Here is a 23950-nt window from a genome sequence, read left to right on the forward strand (position 1 = left end):
GGACAGAACACAATCTTGCACGTGAAATTAGGATATTGTTGAATCCTGAACCAACCCTACAGAGTTTTCTCATACCCACTGATTTTCACGGACTTCACCCCATCTTCTCCTTCAACAATAGTCCACTTGGACAGCATAGGAACGTAGGATGGTAGGAAATTTAAAATAATAGAAGTTTAGAAAAAAATTTAAATTACAAAGGAATTTAGGTAGGATTTGGATTTGGATTAATTATCCAAACAATGGATTTAGCTTGAATCCAAATTCAAATCTGAATCTAAATCCACATGCATCCAAACATAATATGAAAGTAAGAAGCTTAGAGAGAGAGAGAGAGAGACAGAGAGTTGAAGTGTAATTTTATTTAATTATCACAAAGTGCAAGGAATTTGCTAAGCTTAACCCTGCACATTGCTTATTCATAGTCGATTACACTTTATATGATAGAGGCTCTACGTGCATCAGATGATTCGGCTTTGATGAACACAACAATAAGCGGATTATCATCAGTGATAACTAAAAGAGAGTTTCCATCATTGTCTCTGGAAATCCCAAGATCTTTACAAGAATCACCATTAACGGGACAGAACTCAATCTTATTCGCGAGAATAGAATATTGTTGAATCCTGAACCAACCCTGCAGAGTTTTCTCGTACCCACTGATTTTCACGGACTTCACCCCATCTTCTCCCTCAACAATAGTCCACTTGGACGGCACAGGAACACATGATGGTACTTTTCCCTCAACAGAGAAGAAGTCCACATTAGTGCTTGATGTGATGTTTACAATTTCTGATGGGGATTTAACTGTCCAAGGCAAGCCGCGTTCAGGGAAAATGCTAAATGGCAGTTGCACAACACTAAGAGGGCAAGTTTCATTTCCAGTCTTGGCAAGATCCAAGCCACCGGGTCCTGGCCAGATAGGATGAACGATGTAGTATGAGGCACCATTCACAATGGGTTCGCCTTGACTGTCAACGAGAAACCTGGCTGTGGTTAAAGAAGTGAAGAAGGCAAAGAGAACGAAGAGGGAAAATGAGGAAGGCTTCATTATATTGAATGTCGAGCTTTTGTTTCTTGGTTTGTGTTGCTATGTGGAAACAAGAGGATGGAGGGTTCTATTTATAGATCCTACTACTACCAAAAGGAGGAGTAATTTCGATGATCATCGATGCAAGCTGGGAAAAAAAAAAAAATTGAAGATATACCACGTTTTGGAATAGGCATAGGCACGTGAACTCTAGACTTGTAGCTTAGAATCCAAATTATGGAAGCAACAAGCAAGATCAGGAGATAGATTTCAGGTGAGGCGGACCCACAAATGGCAGATTAATAAGTTGGGTATAGTAGAAGAAATTAATCCTTCACAATATCACAATAAGATTCATAATGAGGTGAATTAAGATTCAAACATTTTTTGGAAGAGGTGCCCACATTTAGGCTTTGTTTGGATAGAAAGAAAAGTAAGAAGAAAATAGAGAAGGAAAGAAAACTATAAAGGACAATTTTCTAAAATAATAAATTTCTTAAAATTATTTTTGGAAGTAAGGAAAGAAAACTATAAGGGACAATTTTTTAAAATAGTAAATTTTTAAAATTATTTTTGGAAGTTCCCCGCATAGTTTTATTTACCCCCCGTTTTTTTTTCTCTCCATCTAAACTAAAGGTTAGTGCTTGACCAACCTCAATCATGAAAATACATGTAAGCAATAACAACAAAAGCAGCAGCAGCAGCGACAACAACAACAATAATAAACATGTATTTATGACTTACTTTTCAGTAAGACTTTAATGTAGTAATACTAGCATTCATAAGAGTAATTTGTAGCAAAATTTTGGGATAAAAAAATGGGTGAAATTTTGAAAGGAATTTACCAACAATTGAAAGTTCTTAAAGGTGCATTGCACATATGTAATTAAGCTTAAAAAATTATCAATGCTGGTACTTCAAGGTCTCTTAAAACGCCATTACAGATTTTGAAATCAACAGTGATTTTTAAGTGTTAATGTCTTAATAATCGAATAAAGATTTGGAAATCTGCAATGATTTTTAAGTGCAATGCACATCTCTTAATGTTTTCTTGTTAAATCATTAATCAGAACTTGTTGACAAGCTAATATTTAATAAAAAGGTATTATTATAGTTTAAAGTCTACTCGCCAAAAGCTTAATGAAACTTGTTAGTTTGGTAAAAATCATTTGTGAATTTACTAATGTTTTCTTGTCACTTTAGTTTCCAAATCATTTAACTTGAGTAAAGCTGTAATTTTATTAATATTTTCTTATCAATTTATGAAGAGAAACTTGGTAACAAGATTTAAGATGCAAAATATGTTTTTATATGATATGAAATACACTTGTCAAAGGCTTAATTAATGAGATTTTATCATTTCATTGACATTTACCCGTCCATTTATTAATGTTTACTTGTATATGCGACTTATCGCTAGTTACTGTGGGATGATACTTTTCTTTGGGAAAAAAAAATCAAGGGTAGTTTAGTATTTTTGCAACTAAACTTAATTCCATTTAAGTTTCTTGTTCTTGTAGATCAAATTCAGAATCATTCGATTCCTTTAGCGAATGAGGTACTTCAGTAATTCCTGGATGCAATTTTCCCTATAAATTACTCATCAATGATATTTATATGCAGCAATAGGACTAGCAATAGTCATCGTTAGAATAATCTGTAGGGAAAATTGGGGATAAGAATAACCAGATGGAAAATTTGAAAGGAAAGGTTCTTAAAGGTGCATTGCACATCCGCAATTTTGCTTCAAAAATCATCAGTACAGATTCTTCAAGGCCTATCTTTAAACAATCATAGATCTCAAAATATGCAATGATTTTCAAATGCACAGTCATTTCTCCTCAGTTATTTTTCTAAGTTATTGCTAGGACACGTTTAATTACTGGTTGATCTTGATTGTGACCCACTCCGCCTCATCCACCCTTGTATTATTTGTTTCTAGTCCTGTACTTTTCTCTACCTCTGCTTTTTTTTTTTTTGGTTCCCTCAAAGGTATCTTTCTATTGAAAGTAATTATGTTCGAGGCAATGTTGGATACTAAATGTGAGCATATCTTTCAATATAATTCAAATATTGGTCTGTCATATTCTAAAGAATTAGTCTCTTTTGCTAGACCTAACTCTATTGGTTCTTTAATTAGCAATGCTTTGCATAAATGAAATAGGTATTTATTAGTCAGTAAGGACTTATGGACCTGACCCTAAACCTGATTAACAAGGGCCGAGTTTGAAGAAATTACCAATTTTATTATAACCAAGCTTTTGGATCTGCATCCATATGGGCCGAGCTTGCCTGTTTATCAGCTCTAGGATTGAGTCTAGTAAAAAGAGTTAATCCCTCACAATGTGATAAATAAAAATTTAAATCTCTATTATGAGAGGTGCCCACATGTAATATTTGACAGTATTTTAATTATGATAATACCTAGCTATATGCAATAACAAAAAAAAAAAAAAGAAGGTACGTATTTATAAATTACCTTTCAATAAGATTTTAACGTAATAATAGGACTAGCATTCATGAGAACAAATGTTTGGACACGTTTAATTAATGTTTCGTCCTTATCTTCTACTCCACCTACTCTACCCTTATCTTCTTTGTTTGTAGTGCTGTTCTTTTCTTTAGCTCTGCTATGCATAAATCAAACTGAAATAAGTTGGTCAGGTCCATTTCTCAAGTCATTTCTGTTTTCAACGTGAATCATATTGTTACAGGACTTCCGGGCCATTTTGAATTTTTCGTTAGGAGGATAACCATTTTGAATATTTTGTTAGGAGGATAACTTTAATATCACATTCAATATAATTAATCATTCTCAGATCTATTTACAATTGAGCTCATATTTTATCAGCGAACTTGGAAGTTATTAATTGTGTTGAATGAGACTTATATATAATTCTCCCTATTTTGTTTGCTACTTGTTAGTTTATGTTGGGCTTATTGAGGCCAGTAAAAAGACTCTTCGCACTACATATTGTGGGCTTGTTTACGCTTTCAGGTTTAAACAATCAAAGCTCCATCTTGAACAGCACAAATTCTAAAAATAGAATTAATAATGATTAGATATTGATAATTTTTTTCAAAAAAAATTATAAATATTGATTGATAGAGTTATAAAAAGGAATTTTAATTACAAAGTAAAAGTTATATTTAGAATTTATGATCTAATACTAATAAAGTAATGAGTAATCCATGCATGCTTTGGGGATCTTGTGAAGCAACGATTTGCCAACCAATCAATGTTTAATGTTAACCATAAAGAAAAGCGAGAAAAAGGAAAGAAAGGGAAGTGAAAATTTTCATTAATTTGAGATGAATTCACATACTCTTGAAATCTTGATTTCAAATTCATCAGAATTAATGGCGGATTTGGTAGCCTCGCCTGTTTGGCACGACCCAACTGTACCTAGTCAAGTGAATAGCATGGTTGCATACCTTTGTCCTGGTCCTGGAGTAGCAACAAGAAGAAACATAAATATATTGTCATATGACCAAGAAAATAACAAGGAATAAATAATTCAGTTTGTGCAGACAATCATATGTATAATTCAGCAAGGTTTTTAAAGGCGCATAATTGTACAGATGTAATTAAGCTTTAAAAATCATCAATGCCGCCAAAATCTCTTTAAACAATTAGATAGCGTTTGGATGGACATGTTTGAATTTAAATTTTAAATTGAAAGTCCTTATATTTAAAATTGTTTTGTTTGGATAGTGTAAAAAATTTTAAACATAAAAAAGAAATGAGCTGAACTTCAAAGCAGAAAAAAAGATTGAGAATGACAAGGTTACTTATATTTTAATCAGTGATAGATGAGGACGAGAGATGAGAGGAAAGGTAAGAGTAACAGAGGTGCCAATAATAAAAATTTGAAGGAAATAAGAGTATTGAAGTAGTTGAAAATTCAAATAACTAGCATTTTGAGAGAATTTGAAATTACAAAGGTGTTATAATAAAATATTGAATTTGAGATCCATAAATTTTTTCTTGTCTAACTATAAAATTTGGTTCAAATCTCAATTCTCATACATTCAAATGCGCAACAGTATAAATTTTAAAATTTGCAATGATTTTCAAGTTCTTCTAGTCATATCTCAATCTCTTTTCTAAATTGTAAGTTGCATGGTATGGAAATTTAGGTTAATTTTTTTGGTTAATTTTTTCTTAGTAAAATATCAGAGTTATATATTTTCAGCTCTCATAAATTGACACATTATAGAAGTTATGAAACACTAGATGGAATTCTCATTTCAATTTTATATAAAGTCTTTTATGTATGTACAGAGTAACTGTTTCAATAGCTTGAAGATATAGTTGTTACATGATCTACTTATTTTCAACAAGATAATATTATATTTAACGAAAAAAATTATGAGAATTATTATTAACAAACTTTGTTATGCAATGTAACAAAAATTTCAAGATATATTGAATGTTATGTATTTGATATGTATCATAAAATTACTCATCCAAAAATTAAGAGGTTTGATGAAGATGTTCTTCTAGAAAAAAATTACTTTTTTTAATAATCAAGCTATTGAAATTTATGATATGAATGATTTTACTCTAATATAATTCGATCTTATTAACATAAAGATTTTATGACAATTAAGCATTATTGAAGTATGATTATCAATTGAAAGAATTAAATAGTAAATTCAATAAGTAAGTAATAGAGCTTATTATATTGAAAAGAACTTTAGATTACAATGATGTATTTAAATCATTTAATGCTCATAGAGATGATAAAATTTTTACCAATTTAATGATAATTTATATTGCAAAAGAAATTGCTAAAATATTTGTTGTAGGTATAATGACTAATGATTTTTATACCATGAAAAATTGATGAGCAAAACTTATATATATATATATATATATATTGTTATATATGTGTGTAAAAATTGAATATAAATGTATATGTTAAGATATTTATATTATGTTGGTGATATATATATATAACTTTCCTTTAATTATTATATATACTTTGTTATTTCCACCCTCCTTAATAAAAATTCCTTGCCCTTGCAAGAAGGGTGCTATTTAAAGAACTCTTGATTGCATAGCTACAGATTCAATTATTGAGTTGAAGTAAATGATCATAACTTGGAAAAGACGCGCGAAATTAATTATGTTGGGTTTAGATTGTGCCCTTCCATTGTGGTCCACTCCACCTCCTCTACTCTCACCTTTGTTTCTACTTCCCTAACTTTTTTGGCTCCGCTTTACATAAATAAAAGAGAAATCAGTTGGTCAGGTTCTACGTACTCGGGTGATTTTTTCCTATTCTGAGACTCACAGCCAACTTGAAACATGCATCCATGTTGAAGGACTGGTTGGCCATTTTCAATAACGTTAGCCTTCTTCTTCAAACATCATGGTATTAAAACCAACACTAGTTGGTTCCATTGAACCGATGAACTAGTTCCTTAGCTCATTCATTCAAAAGTTTTGGACAGGTTAACCAAGTTGAAATTTATTTCTTTCCTCTAATTGCTAAGTTTGAAACGACATTATGTTGTTAGAGGATATATGGTTTTTGCATGAATGCTCCATTTACTTGTTGATTCTTTTTTATTTAAATATAATTCTTTGCAAGCTTATATGTAGGTATTTTTAATTATATATTTTAATTAAATTATATTATTTTAATCATAATTGATTTGATCTCTATTCAACTATAATTGGACTACTGACCCTTAAATTACTGCCTCAACTGACTCAATGATTAGTCTGATTTTCAGTACTTCATAAAACATATTGGGCTTGTTTAGGCTTTTAGGTAATCAAAACTCCATCTTGAACATCGAGATTTCAACCATAGTGTCTTCCATTCCACCTAATCCTAAAATAAGAATGATGTCTCTCCACTGCGTTTAAAAAAAATGAAAAATAAGTATACGGAGTATGATGCGGATGTTTGAGTTATTCACTGTTTACTGGTAATTTATAAACGTAAATATATCAACATGACAATGATGATCAACTATCAGATAGAATCTCTGTCAGCAAGATCAAATTATGATATGGTAAAAACCATTCATATGGCTACTGGGAATTTTAATTGCTTAGATACTATAAGTATGTATTTTCTATATAGGTTTAAGTGTTAATTTACTTATCAACATTTTTTCACGCACAGCAAGCGTCCTCAAGTCATGAGTGGCGCGATGTTGCCTCCATTTATTAAAAATAGAGTAATATTGTCTTTCTTTTAAATTTATGTTAATTTGACTGTTAGTTAATTTGGAAAACTACAACAAATAAAACACCTAGAAATTAAAATAATGTGAGGACGAAAAAGAAAATTACAGATAAGGACTCAGAAAATTGTAAAAAAGGACCATAAATTTACGGACAATGACCTATAAAATTATATAGGAATGTGTTTTTTTACACTAGTTGTGTTGTAAATTGAAATTATGTGATAATTTATAAGTTTTCTAAAAAACATTTAAAAATCAACTGATGAATTTAAGATGGGTTAAAATGTTAATTTACTCTTGAACTTTTTTATCAGGTGCACTAGGTGCCTTCAAGTTAATGCTAGTGCAACTGCCCTTCATGTATTTAAAAACAGAGCAATTTATTGCCCTTTCATTAAATATCCGTTAATTTGATAAGCTCCAACCAAATCTTCAAATTCCAGGTTAAATTTAGTGGAACGATGTTCAATAATAAACTGAGTAGGGCAAGATTTCGTGCCATTAAGAAAGCCTTCAAGCTTAAAGCTTCAGATGAGTGAAAGAATGTATATCATGGATGGCTACAGACCCCAAAGCAAATACAATCTTAAATAGCTAGGCTACAAAACACTAGGATACAAGAGAAATAGACACGTGTATAAGGAATAAATGAATGACGTATTTGTTACAAAGAGCCATGGTTACCCAAAAAACTGTGGCTTATGCCATGGTTTTTGTTAGAAATCGTGGCTTGATTTCTGACAAAACTACAAAACCATGGCTCAATTTTCAACAAAACCATGATTGAGCCACGGTTTCTGAAGAACCATGGCTTTTCTTATTTTCTAAAACTAATTAATCCGAGTCACCATTTCTTAGTAGCGACCACATTCCTTGATTTATGTTTAAAATTGTCATTTGATGGTCAAGATCTGATTTAAGATGATTTTGATGAATGTGAATTTAATATGTTGTCTAGAGTCCATTGAATGTGTTTATAGCCTTTTGGCACATGGCTTTGTTTTTGGACATTCAAGAAGTGTTTGATGGACTTGTAGTTTTAATCTAGTAGAAAGGGTTGGATTAGATAGCTTCATATTGAAGCCTTGGGCTATAGTGATGATCGTACTCCCTTATTGAAAGTAGTTAATGGTGTCCCGGTCAGAGCATTATTGTAAGTTGTGAAATTGGTATCCAAAAGAGCAATTCTAGAAGTTGTTGGAATTTCCTTTCTTTCATGAAGTGTTAGGATGAGATGGACAGCCCCAACATGTAGATGGATATATCCTTGCTCTTGCCAAAAATTTATCAAAGATTGAAGAATTTCAAGAGTAACATATTGTTATGTAAAGGATTTATGGAGACCATATTGATAGATCAAGTATAATAACCTTGATAAATAAAAATAAGAATGCATATAAATTAATTTGTTTAAAGTGTATTTTATTTATTGTCTGGAGCAATTATGACAATATGGAGTGTTGGTATCGTGGAAGAGTGCATGTAACCCACCCATTAGGACCCAAGTTTGAATTTGACTATGGCCCAAGAAGTTATTTTATTTTTATATACTTCACAAAATTACTAAATTGTCCTTGTCACAACCAGATATTTTTTCTCTCTTATTTCTTACCTTCCTTGAGTATTTTGAGAGCAGAGAGAGCAGAGAGCTTCGTACCAAACTCTTGCACTACTTCTCATCAATTTTTGCCTTCTTCCCTCTCAATCCTGGTCACTCGTTGTTCGTGTGAGTCACCATCACCGGTGTGCCTACAGCCGTTACGCCTATTGTTGCTGTGAGTTCTTTCCCTATTTCACCACCATTTCTTTGCTTGTTTTTTGTAAGATTGTGTTAAGTGCGTGGACATCTTCTCCTTCTTGCTCTTCGATTTTGTTCGCTATGGCTGTTGTGGGAGAGCTTAGAGGTTCTGCTGCCATTGCATGGGTTTGGGTCATGAGTTTTCTCTCCTTTGCCTTTTCTTTGGGTCACCAATATTCCTCTATTGTAAGAAACCTAAATTTTAAATTGAATAAATTTTTTTCTCATAATGGATGTAGTATTTAAATAAAGTTTATAATAAGTAGAAATGGATAGTTTATAAGAATTTATACTGAAAAATTTTCTCAAGAATTTAGAGTCCAAATTTTTCTAGCAAAAGTCTGGTTTTAAATTATAGAAAAATTTTGTGCTCTTTCTGGTAAATTTTGTGTGCCCTTTGTTGTGATTTTTTGTGCTCCTTGTAATTTTCCCAAAATATTCTTATATCAGATTCACTTGTTCTCCCAAATTAAAAAAAAGGAGAAGAAATTAAAAGAGAGATATCGGGAAGCTTCTGCTTCATTTGGAGAGGGTAGACTGAGAGAGAGGAAGGAAAAGAGAGTGCACACAAATCCTCCCTGTTGATCTTCGATTCTTCCTCTTTCATTCTTCTTCGGCGCCAATGATCGTGGAAGAAGGTCTTCCTCTTCCTCCTCCATGTGCTATCATGTGGAAACAAGGGAATTCATCTTGCTTCTTGCTCTTTCCCTTCGTCTATTGCTCACCGTCGTGGGTTATCACCAGCTCATCCAATGCCTGTTCTTCTGTGTCACCGGTGATGGGCCCTTTAGCTTTGGGCTATGGTATTCCTTATTTGCTGTTGAAGGTTCGATGCTCTATTCTCCTTCCCTTATTCAGCACTGAACTTCCTTCCCTCCATTGTCGTTATCACTTATGGCTGGTATGAGGGAGCTCATTCTCCCATCTTCATCTCTAATGATTTTGTGTGGTGTGTGTGTGTGTTGACTTTCTTTGCTTGCTTGTTCGGCTGAAATTGGGCTATTTGGAATTGAATTTTTTTAGTTTAAATTGATTTTTAATAGGGAATTTGAGTGGAAAAGCATGATGAATTTAATGATGGATGTAGAGAATTTGTTGGGTAGGAGATTGGAGTTGAATAAGTTGTATTGAATGGCTTATAAGTTGTGCACATAAGATGTTTGATATAAGGTTTGAGAGAGAATCATGTTCCAATGGAATGAATAACTACGTATATAGAATTATGAAGAAATTGTAATGTAAATAATGATATTTGAGATAATGAGTCATCAACTAAATCTTGTAAAATTTTGATAAGGGTTGTCTTCCACACCAACCTTATTAACTATTTGCTTAGAGCTTCATAGAAATTCTTAGGGTGTATATAATCAGTGCGTGCTTGCATGTGTGTAAATATGTGTGTGTCTTTATGTATATCCATGACCATGAATGTGTTGATTGACTTTTAGTACATACAGAAGAGCTGTCCAGTTGCCTTGCTTTTGTAATATAGACCATAGAGTCTTATTTATGACACTTAGAATAATCCATGCAATGACTAAACCTGTGTATAGAAGATATTACATTTTTTTATGTAGGAAATTAAAATCAAGGACTTTACTTACATATAAGTGTTGAAAAAGTAATATGGGGTTGATGAGCGCTATTTTATTTAATTATTTATTTTGGATCTACAGCTTATTGTATTTATTTAAACCTCCAAATATGTAAAATAAAATGCTATGGTTCAAGTTACAAAGTTGTGGGAAGAGTGCAAGTGCAAATAATGGTATTATTTAGTTAAAATGTGTCAGTGGATTATTATGACTCATGCACTAGAAAGGAATGCAGAGGATAAGAATTTCTTTGGAATGAAATTTAAAAGATTAGGGTCCAAGAGCAATACGATAATATATTATAATAATTAGGTGAATGAACAATTATGAGTTGTATAAAATTTTAAAGGTTCAATTATTATTATATTGGATGTTTCAGGAATAAATCTTGTTGTGAGGAATGCTAAGGGGTAAATTATGGTGTTGGGAATGCCTCAGATAAGTGGATAACGTCCCAATCAATTTATAGATTTGAAAATTTTCTTTTATCAACTATTATTTTCAATAATTTATAGTCATGAATATATGTCACTCTAGCATTGATTAACATTGTTGATTAAATTTCTTTAGTTCTTGAAGTTATTATGATTTATACTTATAAGATTGGCAGAAACATTTTTATAAATTCTAGTACTCTTTTATTCAATAAAAACAATCATGAAAATGGGTGAAGAAGTTTATAGAACATTAGTTGTGAATTTAATATTTTAAAGGGTTGATATTTTAAACAGTTCATACGAGTTTGATATTGAAAAGATAAAAGTTTATTTTGAAAGTGGTGATTTTCTCGCATGTTTAAAAATAAATTTCAAGGGGATGGTTGCTAACGGCAGTTCCGTTAGCCCTTGGCACGCCATGGTACACCTAGCTAGCAGGGTGTTTATATGAGGTGCTAGCCTCGTGTGATGGCCAACGCAGGTGGAATGGAGGGATGGTTATTCATGAGCATCGTACTCACATTTGTTTTATACCACATTTTTTTTCGTGGATTGTGTATCCACATTTATTTCGTAGTTTTAGCTGTGTTTAGTTACTTACCCTTGTGGATTGTGTGTCTACATTTTTTTTTGTAGCATAAGCCGCGTTTGGTTATTTACCTTTATGGACTGTGTGTCCACATTTGTTAATTATTTTGATAAGTCCCTACCATAATTATTTGATGATTTTACATTCCATTGATGTTATTCAGTAATTTGTTTATAAATATTTATTTCATTTATGTGCTTTTTTAGAAGCAAGCTCTATTAACATTTGCCATGATAGTCCAATGATTTAAGACCTAATTTTAAAATTTTACAGAGCTATTCTATTTTAAAGTTTATTATATTTTTATGAAAGTTGTTGTCTCTTTGACTCACACCATTATTTTAATCTTTTCCTTTTTATTCAAGTTCTATTATTTATTGTTGGGATGTTATTCACTAGAAATTATTATTTTGGTTTCAGATACATTAGCTGATGTTGTGCCTTTTGCTAATTCTTGAGGGGTTGTAATATTTGGTTGAGATGAAAAGCTAAAATCAAACTTCTTTAAAGTAAATTTCTTTTGTCAGTTGCTCTACATAAGCTATAGTTAGGGTCCTCATCCTTATGATTTATACTTTGTTATTTACTGATCGGAAGAGAATTCCTTGTTGCTACTATTGTTTTGTAAAACATTAAATCTTCTGTTCGTATTGTTTGTATTAAGGATGGCTTAATTTATTATCAAATGTCTTCATGGCTTATAAATTAGAGTTTTTTTAAGTAAAGACTTTTATGATATAGGTATTATCCCTATATTCTATGTCAAACATGTTCTATTTTTGGGGTGTGACATCTTCCCTTTTCCTTTTCTTAGTTCTTCTCCCTCTTGTCACACCCCAAAGCTAAGGGTATGATCGACATGGAATATGAAATGAACTCATATCCTATAAGCCTTGATTAACTAGAATTTAACTAAAATATCAATAGATTTAAGTTATATGCATTAATAATAAAGTTCATGAAGGTTTAAATGTTTTGTAGAAATTTTGGTAGAGTCTTCCCTACAATTTAAACCTCCCAAAATTTTCACATCAACAAACCTGTCAACCTAACTAGTAAGAAGACTAGCTCCTTTTTAGCAGTTTATGTAATAACAAAATAAGACTAGGAGCTAATCATGGCGTACGTGGAGCAATAACTTATAATTTACCAAATACAGTTACAAGATTTCACAAAAAAGTAATCACCATGTGCTTCCTCTTTCTAAAAAAGCAAAAAGGACCCTCATGGTCAGTTTGAGATACAAGGTCAACTATAATATCTGAGACCAAAGAAATTACCAGTAAGTAGTGTTCCGAACAAAAATTTAATAACGAAAATATGAAGATAATAATTAATAAATTTACTTCAAATGACTTAGTGAAATAATAAATTATTCATAAACTAAAAATAAATAATGATTTTTCATAATAATATAACTATGAAATTAAATAATGTTGGTAGAATCACATATATGTATTAAACTTTTTATTGCTCATAAAATACAAAAATTTCTAATAATAGTGAATTTAATAAAATACTTTTAGAGAATTACTAAAGAAATGATATATTTTAGTTTGACTTTAGGAGGGCTTTATCAGAATGAATAACAAACATGGACATGCAATCCACGAGGGTAAATAACCAATCAAGCGTGAACACACAGTCCACGAGGGTAAGTAACCAGTCAAGTGCGGCTGGAAGCCACGAAACAAGCACAAAAAGAGTCGCAAATCAAGCATAGGCATGAAGCCCATGAAAACAAGTGTGAGTATAATGCTCACGAATACCATCCCTTCAATTGGCCTTCACATGAGACTAGCACCTCCTATAAGCACCCTGCTAGTTAAGTGTTCCATGGCATGCCAAGTGCTAACGGAACTGCTATTAGCATTCAGCATTCTGAACTCAATCTCCCTAACTAAAATCAAGCATGCAATGGGTTGAAAAAAAATTTCAAAATTTTCACTTTCAAAATATATGATTTGGTTGTCATCTTCCATTCCCATATTCATTGTCATTACCTCCATGCATGAATTATTATACTAAAAGTTTGCATATCAAATATAAAGTTAAACAATTGAGTTGTTTTTGAAAAAGTAACACCATTTGTCGTACATCAACTTTAATTATTACTTATCAATAGCATTAATTATCAGTAAAATTAAGATATCATCATTAATAAAATAATTATTAAAAATAGAATTGACAAGAATGTTTATATAAATAATAAAGAAATAGTATTAAAATTTAAGTAAATGAATTTTTATAAAAACTGCTTGAAATTCATTCGGAATGCTACCTACTCATCTAAGTGTTTCCCAAGAATTTTAAAAACTACCTCTATTCTAATGATGCCCTCAATATTCTGACAAATAAGTAAAAATTTTAAATTTATTCATCTAAAAACATCTTCAAAATGTTTAATGGGTATTAATATATATTTAATCCAATCAATACTAACATCACTATGACTAGTTACATTCTAATTACACTTGAATTAGTCAAATCATTTGACAGCTCTCAATTTATCCTTATACTTCCTCATAACCCATAATCATTCATAAATTGTTATAAATCATATCAATCATTCTTAAACTTTCTATAGACTAAAAATTAAAACAAGCATCCTATGTGATCCTTTTTCCTTACTTTGGTAATTTTTAAAATTTTTAATTAATAACTTGAACCAAAACTTACATTTACTCCTTTAAGCTATAATATGGAATCTTAGCACACCATAATTCACCAAAATTTTTTCTCATACATTTCTACAATTACCTTGAGGTCATACATGTATTATTGAAAAAAAATTATGAATGAATAACCAAAAAATTCTAACAATTTCCAAGCTTCTATTTATTTTTATTTATGTATTTATTTATTTTAATTTTATCTCAACTCAACAAAACCAAAAGATTTCTAGCCCCAACCAAAAGCAATACTTTAATCCTAACTAAAAGTAACACACCAAGAATATAGAACAGGACTCCATCCACCGATTGGAAAAGGAAGAGATTTTTTTTTGCTAATGTTGCACTTGAAGAAGAGAGGATTAATGATGTACTTCAACCCAAAGTACAAGTGGTGACAGCTTAAAACCATTATGTAGTTGATGTTGAAGAGGAAAGAAAGAGAAAAAATACTCTATTCTATAGCTCGGATGACAAGGAAGAAGACCAGCTATCGTGGTCAAGAAAGGAAAAGATTTAAGCTTACATACACATATGCAGGACGCTCAGCTCTTGAGAAACAAAATAAGTGAAACTAAATACACACATATACATGTACACAGAAGGCAAACCTGGACAGAAAACAAGAGTGACAGTAAAGAAGAAACAAAGAAGAACTTCAAGTTTTCACGCACCCAAGAAGGAAAGAGACCAAAATCCAGCCAACAACATACATAGTTGATCTACCAGACACACACACACACACATGAACTTTCAATAGCTGATGAAGAAGAAAAAGAGAGAAAAAATGAGTAAGCGTGCACACACCTTCGTTTGCCACAAAAACAGAGCAGAAATGGGGAAGAAGTTGTTAGAGACTCCACATGACAAAGATGAACAAACGGCTCAGAGCATAGGACGAATGAACAGCCAATGATAGGGAAAGCGAAATCAGCAACTTTGCTTCACTATCGCTGACAAGCGAGAGTGACGAGGACAAGTATATGGAGCAGTAGCAGCATGTGAATTCATAGTGACAGCAAGCAAAGTTTGTTGGTAAGGATTGGGGAAATAAATGACTATATGAGGATCTAGAGAAGTGTATAAAGGCGGTGGGAAAAAATCACGATGCTCTATTTTGTTTTTTCACGTGAGCAAACTGAATTAGAACAATAGAAGCAATGGGAAAAATTATAAAAAAAAGAGCATAAGAAAATCACGATAAAAAACACAAGAGAATTATAGGAAAGGGCACCAATTTTTTTTATATTTTGAAACCAAACTTCTCCTTAGAAAATTTGGACTTTAGATCCTTACGAAAATTTCTAGCATAATTTCTATAAACTACCTCTTTCTAATTACTATAAAACTTATTTAAATAAAATATTCATTAGGAACAATTTTTATTTAATTTAAAATTTAGGGTCATTACACCTCTCCTGCTAGTATTGTATAGTGGGAGTTGATTAGTGGCTGTGGAAGGTTCATTTTGTTACCTGTCACTCTTCCCCTGCACCCACCATTGTCCCTTCTTCCTTGTACATGCCAATGTTAAGGGAGGGGATTTGGAGGATGAGAAATTTAATTGACATTGGGAGATGAATTCTTGACTTTTGGGAATTTCAAGTAAGTAGATAGCGTCTCAACTGATTTATTAAAAAACTTTTTTACATAGAACATTCGATGACAATTATATTACATATTTAATGCTTTGTTAGATTACTTTTATCTTGGAAAATTATAGGTAGATGTTGGAAGATATTTGGATTATGACATGTGTATGTGTTTTTCCTTATGAAGAACACTTTCAAAATTGATGAGATTATTTTTATCAACTTTAGTTTATTTTAGGCTATGCAATAAATGTCAAACATGGACTTCAGTTATGAAATTTTATTTGGCAAGGTTTTAATGCCAATGCTATTCATGAGAGTTTGGCTTTGAAAATAGAAACTGTATTTTTATAATAATGATTTTCTCACATGTTTGAAAATGAATTTGAAAAGAATTTTACACAGAACACTGGTAAACTAATGACAATTCCATTAACCTTTAGCACACCATAGTCAATGACTAGCTGTTTTATTTTCATGAGCTCTATTCTCACATTTGTTATTCATAGGTTTAAATACCTGCATTTGTTTTCATGGCTTTGAACCATATTTGGTTAGTATTATTTTTGTCCATTGTGTGTCCATATTTATTTTCGTAACTTAGGCTATGTTTGGTTATTTACTCTCATAGACTATGTGTCTACATTTGTAAATTGTTCTGATAAATTCCCAATATAAATTTTTAATTAATTGATTTGATATTATAAAGGTTTTTAAATTATAAATGTTATTTATTTATTTAATCTATTTGTCTTGTCAAGATTATATGTTAATTTATTTTGTTATAAAGATCTAAAGGTTCATGATATTGAAGTTGTATAGAAATTTTTTATTTCAAGTTTACAAATTTTATTATACTGATTTGTTTTCTCTTTAATTTCCATAACTATTGCAAATTATTCATTTTTATGCTTTTAAATATTAAGGTTGAGATATTATTTACTAAAAAATATTTTGTTTGGTATCAGATAACATGGGTGACACGGTACCTCTAGCTAACCTTTGACCGACTCATCGTTGAATTGACTAGAAGATCAATTTTTTTTTATAATATCTTCCTTTTTATGTAAATTCTAAAATTTATATATTATAAATAAGGTATAGGATGCTGTACATTGACTATAGTTAGGGTCTTGATTTTCTTTGATATATTGTCTATATGTTGCTAAGGAGTAAAACTTTGTATTGCTGAGTATAAATTGTAAAATTTTTTTTGTAGAGATTTTGAGAGATCCTGCTTATAGGGGAGGTGCTACTAAAATTTTATAAAAAATTTGATATTTTGATTATGTGAAAACTAAAATTAGGTATATCTAATTAGGCTGATAGTGAGTCAGATGTATTAATTCAGAACTTTCTTCAATCGAAGCTCTAGGGATGTGTGTTTGTGCATATATCCCGTGCCAATCATGTTATTGTTTGGGGCGTGACATCAAGCTCAAAAGAATGAAAGTTTGAACAACTTCTTTAGCCTAATGTCACGGGAACGTGACACTAAGGTCTTTTGGTAGAAATCAAAGATGGGATGATTCTAGTAAAACAAACATCTCAACGATAAACATTTTATGGGCTAAGAAGAGGAAGGTTTATGTTTTAACTTTGATCATCTTCAAGAATATGTGAAATCTCAACCAAGTTTTCAATTTTTTGACAATGGTTCTTTTGATAAAGAAGGAAGTTGGCTCAGAGTAAGGGAAAAAGAAGAGTCTAACTAGGTTAGATGTGATAAGTAAGGAGGTAAGGTCATGTTTGCTTACTAGAATATAATGGAATGGAATGAATTGAAAAAATCAAAACAAAAATGAACTCAATTACCTTCTCTCCTCATGATAAGTATGATAAAACTCATTAATATATACTATAAATGTGGGAATCACCATATTTTTCAAAAATTTTATGAATCATGATTCCCAACTCCATAAATTAAATTACCTTTCTTCCTTATAAATGTGTTCACCTATCTCTTTTGATAGTTTTATTTTTACCTTTATTTTTTCAATCCATTTCATTCCATTCTATTTTAGTAAACAAACGTGATCTAAGTGTTTCACTCATGATTATAAGATTTTTCTTCTTGTTTGCCAGTACTAATATTTGTTTCCTTTCTCATTGAAAATGTTGGGCTTCAATACCGTTCGTGAATGAGATCCTCAATTAAACTTAAAAAGGTTAAACTTACTATGTTTAAATACTATAAGTCATGTAGAGCTTCACTTGCTACTGTAAACTCAACAAGATTAAGCTTACCATGTTTAAATATCGCAATCTAGGTAAGGGCTCCCTTGCTATATACACTGAGCCAGGACCGTGTTAGGATATCGACCTCTAGGCACTAAATATTAATCACTTGATATGTATTGAGCCAGGTCCAAGTTTAGATATTAGTATCTAAACACTAAAGATTAATCTCATTGCACTTAATTCAAGAAATTCATCCCTAATGGATTGTGATTGGATTGTTTTTGATGTACATTTGTGACATCTTTTACTTAAAAATAATTTTTGTTTCCTTTATTTTAACTCGTTGATCTTTATTTTTGATAGTATTTTGTATATATATACAAGAAGTAAGCTTTCCTGACTACAGATATTATTTCTCTTAAAGTACTAAGGGCAAAGGGTAAACCCCTCATAACTAAGTTATTACATATATAAAAGTTAGGATTTGAACTCTCAACTATTTGCTTAAATGACGAGAATCTTTACTACTCACATCAATTTTAAACAATTAACTTTATTAATATTTATTTGTAATAATCTTCATATTGTTTAAAATTTATATTTTATAATTACATTTGATATTATTACTTTTAAAAATTAATATATAATTAAATATGTACTTCTCCTTTTTTGAATATAAGAGAAACTACCATGTTTCTCTTTGTTTTTTATTTATAAGCAAAATTACAAGTTTCAAGAAACATTTATTATATTTTTCCCAAATAATCCCTCATTTGAAGTCAATGCTTATTTTTACTAGACCAATTTGTTTTATTAATTACATGAATAATTTAGTCCTGGTTTTACATTTTTAAACATAATTATTATACTCAATCAACTTTCTTAAATTGTGAGTTGGTTCGTTTCTTATATATAGAAACAAAAGAGTATATAGTAAGTTAACTACTACCAGTTCAATTATGGTTACACTATTCATACGATTATCCCTTAAACCAATATCTCAACTAGTTTACTAACTGGTTTTATGTGTCAGAGACGCTAATTATGGTTATTTTACAGGTAGTTCATTCAAATATTTTAGTGTTTTGTATAATTTTCTGAGGCTCTGTATAATTATAAAAAAGTAACTATTGGATTTTACATTTAACAGCTATAAATTCAAGAAATTTAAAAGATGAAGCCATATTCAACTATGTCGTAGAATGAACAAAAGAAATAAATCAATTCAAATTAAATTTTAAATAACATTGAAACTAACTCCTGATGAAATCATGAATTATTTGCAAATTAAATTGATGTTGGACCTATAATGTCTTTTGGGCTTATATGGCAAAATCTGAATGGACTTGCTTAATTGATGCTTCTGCTGGTCGAAGCGGTAAGCAAAGCATAGCATACAGGGCCAAACAAAAACTTCAGTAAATAGAAAGAAAGGAACACTGTGAAAAAAAAAAAAAAAAGAAGAGACCTGTACTTGAAAAGAACGATGGGAATGGATTCTCCAAAAAAAAAAAAAAAAAGCTCTGGACAGCAAGTTCGTCTTCTCTGCTTCTGCTCCAATCAGAATTGATGAAGATCTGGATCCTCCTACTTCAAAAGAAGAAGTTGACTTGCTTAAAAGGAATGTCATGAAGATAGATGAAGTTATGGTGGACAAGGAACAAGATAGCACACAGAATCTTCAGTCACCAAATCAACTCTATGAAAAACAACCCACAAGAAAAGAAGCTCCTGATAATTCTACTCATCCACTGGATACTCAAGGGAATAACACTCAAAATGCAAATGCAAGAAAAGAGAATATGATAAAAGGAATCAAAGCCTTCAAAGCTCTTATATCATACAAAGATTCTCTCATTGGATATAATGGCTATTTTGGAATCAACGAAGCCAGGGATACAAAATACATCAATGAAACTCTTGCCAAAGAACTAGAGGGGAAATAGTCTCCTTTTGAAACAATCATAAAGCTTATGGAGAGATTCCCAATGGTGCCTATCTCTGATCAAGAATAGAAATCTATTTGCCTCCCTTGGATGAATGCACTAGTTATAAACACTCTGGGAATATATATACCCCCTAAATCCCTCAAGCCCAGACTAACAAAAATATGGAATCTAAAGAACTTTGAGCTGATTGATTTAATTAACAACTATTACATTGTACACACAACTAATATAGAGCCATATGAGATGATTCTCAATGGTGGACCTTGGACAATCTTCAACCACTGTATATTCTTATTCAGAGGTGGAACCCCCAGTTCAATCCAAACACTAATTCCCTGGGAAAAGTTGCTCTATGGGTCAGATTATCCAATATTCCCATACAATGCTATGATAAAGAAATACTCTGGAGAATGGAAAATTGTATTGGTAGAACCCTCGAGGTTGACACTAACACCTTATCAGAGGCAGAGATGAAAGATGCTACAAGTAAAACAGAAAAGGGCATATTTGCTAATATTAGCGTCGAAATTGATCTACAAAAGAAACTGGTTCCAAGACTTCTCCTTAGAGATGAATTATATAAGGTCGAATACGAAAGCCTAAATCTATTTTGCTTTGGATGTGGCTATTATGGGCACAATAAGGGAAGCTGCCCTTTTGTTCCTAAAATCCTAGAAAGTACGACAGGGGAAATAGGATAAAACCCAAAAAATCCTAAGCAGCACCAACATTTAAATTCGAAAGATGAGCAACAAATTCCACATGAACATTTATTAATAGATTCATTGATTAATCACCAGCAACGCATACCGAAAGAGGACTGCAGCGAATGGATTAAGGTTCCGCAGCCACACCATTTCTGAAACTCGAGATTTGCTCTGAGTTCAACGATTGCCCAGAAAAATCACGCCCAAACCACAAATCAAGGTACAGCTTTCTCTACCAAATTTAGATTTGATCTTTTAGCTAATCTTGACCGGGTCTGTGAAGGCGGTAAAGGACACAGAATGCTTAAAAAACACAACCTTACACCTAAGAATTTGCCTAAGCCAAAACCTGTTAGACAAGTATGAAGGAAGAAAGATTTATTGGGTACTAAATGAGCAAGGGCCAATGCACATGAAGAAGTAGATGAAGCAAAAGGAATATCAGACGAAGCGGGCAAAGGGAATAAGAAATTTCGTCTGGGCCGAGCTTTAATTGGGGAGGCCCACACACGCTAGACAAAACCTTTATGACAAATAATGTGGATTAGCGCAATTATGTTGCAAGCAAGTCCATTAAGCGTAGCCATCATGTGGTGAAAGGAAACAAACATGATCTGGGCCCTATTCAAAAGTGCAAGAACGTTAACTCCAACTTGAGGTCCAAGAACGTAAATGAAGCCATAAATTTGTATATGCCTAATGCAAACGTTTAGAATCAACGCAATACTACAAACTCAATTATAAACAATTCTACAGACTCCAACATTGATCACTCTTCTATCCATAATCATAATAAACCTCTAGACCCAAACATATCACCTGAATTCATCCCAGAGACACAATTCAATGTTGAAAATGGCATTGAAATTAACAATCAAATTGTTCTCTATGGAAGTTATGAAGACATAGAGGAGGCTGATTTTATTGAGAAATGTGATGATGATAATCTGCTCTCCGAAGACTATGATCATACGCTTATAAATAAAGATGTGGAAGATGATGAGTTCAGTGATGACTCCATTTATGAATCCAATGTTTAATTGGTTCTAGGTTCTTTCTCACCTTATTTTTTTTATTTAATTATGGAAATTATTTGTTGGAACTGAAGGGCACTTGTGCCAAAAGTTTTCCTTTACGTATAAAGGAAATAATGAATAAATATAATGCTCAAATTCTCATTCTTGTTGAAACTAGAGCTAGTAGCACTAGAGCTGATGACATTGTTATGAAGCTTGGTTTCTCAAACTAGATTCGCATTGAAGCCACTAGTTATGCTGGTGGTATTTGGTTGCTTTAGAATAATGATGTGGTGACTGTTGATTATATATATTACGATACTCAATTTCTACACTGCAAAGTTTACTACCTTTTAAAGAAAATATCTTATCTTTTCTCTTGCATTTAAGGCGATTCTAATCCTTGCTATTGTGATCAACTATGGAATTCTTTAAGTGATCTTGCTAATACCATTTCTGATCTATGGCTAAGAATACGGGCAGGCCTGGCCTTTATGGGCTTGGCCCTTTAAGGCTTAGGCCCTTGAGCCCAGTTATCCATTTTCAATCTCTTTTTGAGGCTCGGCCTTTATGTAAAGGGCTCAGGGTTAGGCTCGGAAGCCCTGTTCAAAAAAAATAAAAAAAATAAAATTAAATTAAACATTATAAATTAATTAAAATATTTTAAAATTAAAGAAATTAAAATTCATACAATATTTTAAAAATTAAACAATATATTTAGAAATCTAAACAACACACATTCATTAATCAAAACCCAAATCTTTCTTATCCTCATCATCTACCAATAAAACATTAGATCCCTCGAATGTAAGTGTACTTATTGAAGATGGAGGTGAAAATTCAATGTCAATTACCTTTACAACTTCTTATTGATCACCTACAATAAATATTAACTAAATTGTGTCATTATCAATTAAATATATGTATGTATGTGTGTGTGTGTGTATATATAATAACCAGCCTTATTAGGTTTGGAGGGTCGCTCGGGCCCAAGCCCTTTTTCACAGGACTTATCAGGGTAAGGCCCTCAAGCCCGATTCCTTTAAAAAAATAATTTTTAAAGCCCGAACACTTATTTAAATAAGGCCTACAAGCCCAGCCCTCCAGGCTCGACTCTTATTCCCGACTAACTAAAGAGATAAGGCATAATTTGGACAAATTCTAAGCCTAAAGAGGTCAAATTTATTATAAGTAAACCTTCTAAAAACCTCTCAATACATCTAATTTAAGAACTAAAAGCTAAGAGGCATATTATAAAATACAGTTGAGCCTTTTAAGTTGGGAGCTATCTCTCTTTTCTTCTTCTTTATATTCTGTTTATGTCTTTTATTTGGAATTGCACTTTGAACTTTATGAGTTCTTTTTAAATTCTTAGTTAGAGTAGGGAGTAGCTTGGTTGGGATAGATTTTATTTTTTATTTGGTTTTAATTTTTTCCTGTTAAAAAAAATTGTCTATAAAATTTATATTTTCTTTTATATTTATCTCTCTCTCATTTTAATTGCTTTTTATATATGTGGCCAGTAGTATATAGATTGTCAGTGGGTGGCTTGATAAACTGAAAGGTAAAAAACTTACCTATACCTAGAAAGATAAACATAGATAAATAAATTAGAAGTAATTTAGGAGTTTGTGGTGGCTTAAATTGTAGCTTTATGGTTTAGTTAGAGAGTGAAATTTAGTGAGAGCTAGATTTATCTCTAATTAAATACATCCTAATATACTGAAAGGTAATTATAACACCTTAGAAATGGTTTTCACTGTAAAAGAAGGGAAAATAATTAATAAATTAGAATAATTCATCTAGGTAGGTGAATCTTGATCCCTAGTGCTTATCTAATTGGTTGGTTCATCACTTTTATCGATTTTCTTATAGGAAAATGATAGAGAGTCCCAAGGGAACCAATTAATACAAATTAGGTCGCCAACATCAATCTCTAAGAATTTGCAAGTTTAATTCTCAATTTTACAACTTTATTGTAATGAATTTGCAACTTGTGTTTCAAATTTTAATAGAAAAAATAAATTTTTTTTATTCTTCAACCATGTTAAAATTTGAAAGACAAGTTATAAATTCATCACAATGAAATTGTCAAATTGAGAGTGAACTTGTAAATTCCTAGAGTTTAGCACTTATGACCTAATTTGAATTAATTAGTCTTCTTAAGACCTATTTGT

General features: G+C 31.4%; 1 protein-coding gene and 1 long non-coding RNA gene across 2 annotated transcripts; both read right to left on the bottom strand.

The window, feature by feature from the left end:
• Positions 1 to 342: 342 nt before the first annotated feature.
• On the bottom strand, positions 343 to 1075 carry LOC129287672 (trypsin inhibitor DE-3-like). Its single transcript, XM_054923895.1, has one exon. The coding sequence runs from the start codon at positions 1049 to 1051 to the stop codon at positions 437 to 439; it is 615 nt and encodes a 204-aa protein (XP_054779870.1). The 5' UTR covers positions 1052 to 1075; the 3' UTR covers positions 343 to 436.
• Positions 1076 to 19362: 18287 nt separating this feature from the next.
• Positions 19363 to 21123, bottom strand: LOC129287645 (uncharacterized). Its single transcript, XR_008587767.1, has 2 exons — positions 20861 to 21123; positions 19363 to 19691 (listed from the first exon to the last, which is right to left on the bottom strand). It is a non-coding gene; the product is annotated as an uncharacterized LOC129287645 (long non-coding RNA).
• Positions 21124 to 23950: the final 2827 nt, after the last annotated feature.

The sequence above is a fragment of the Prosopis cineraria genome, unplaced genomic scaffold (genome assembly GCF_029017545.1).
Source record: "Prosopis cineraria cultivar Desert tree isolate PC_DT_omini unplaced genomic scaffold, ASM2901754v1 PC12, whole genome shotgun sequence".
In the NCBI taxonomy this organism is placed as follows: Eukaryota; Viridiplantae; Streptophyta; class Magnoliopsida; order Fabales; family Fabaceae; genus Prosopis; species Prosopis cineraria.

What these genes read in the sequence shown, in the direction of transcription:
- LOC129287672 (XM_054923895.1), bottom strand. Translation starts at nt 1,051, where the DNA reads ATGAAGCCTTCCTCATTTTCCCTCTTCGTTCTCTTTGCCTTCTTCACT.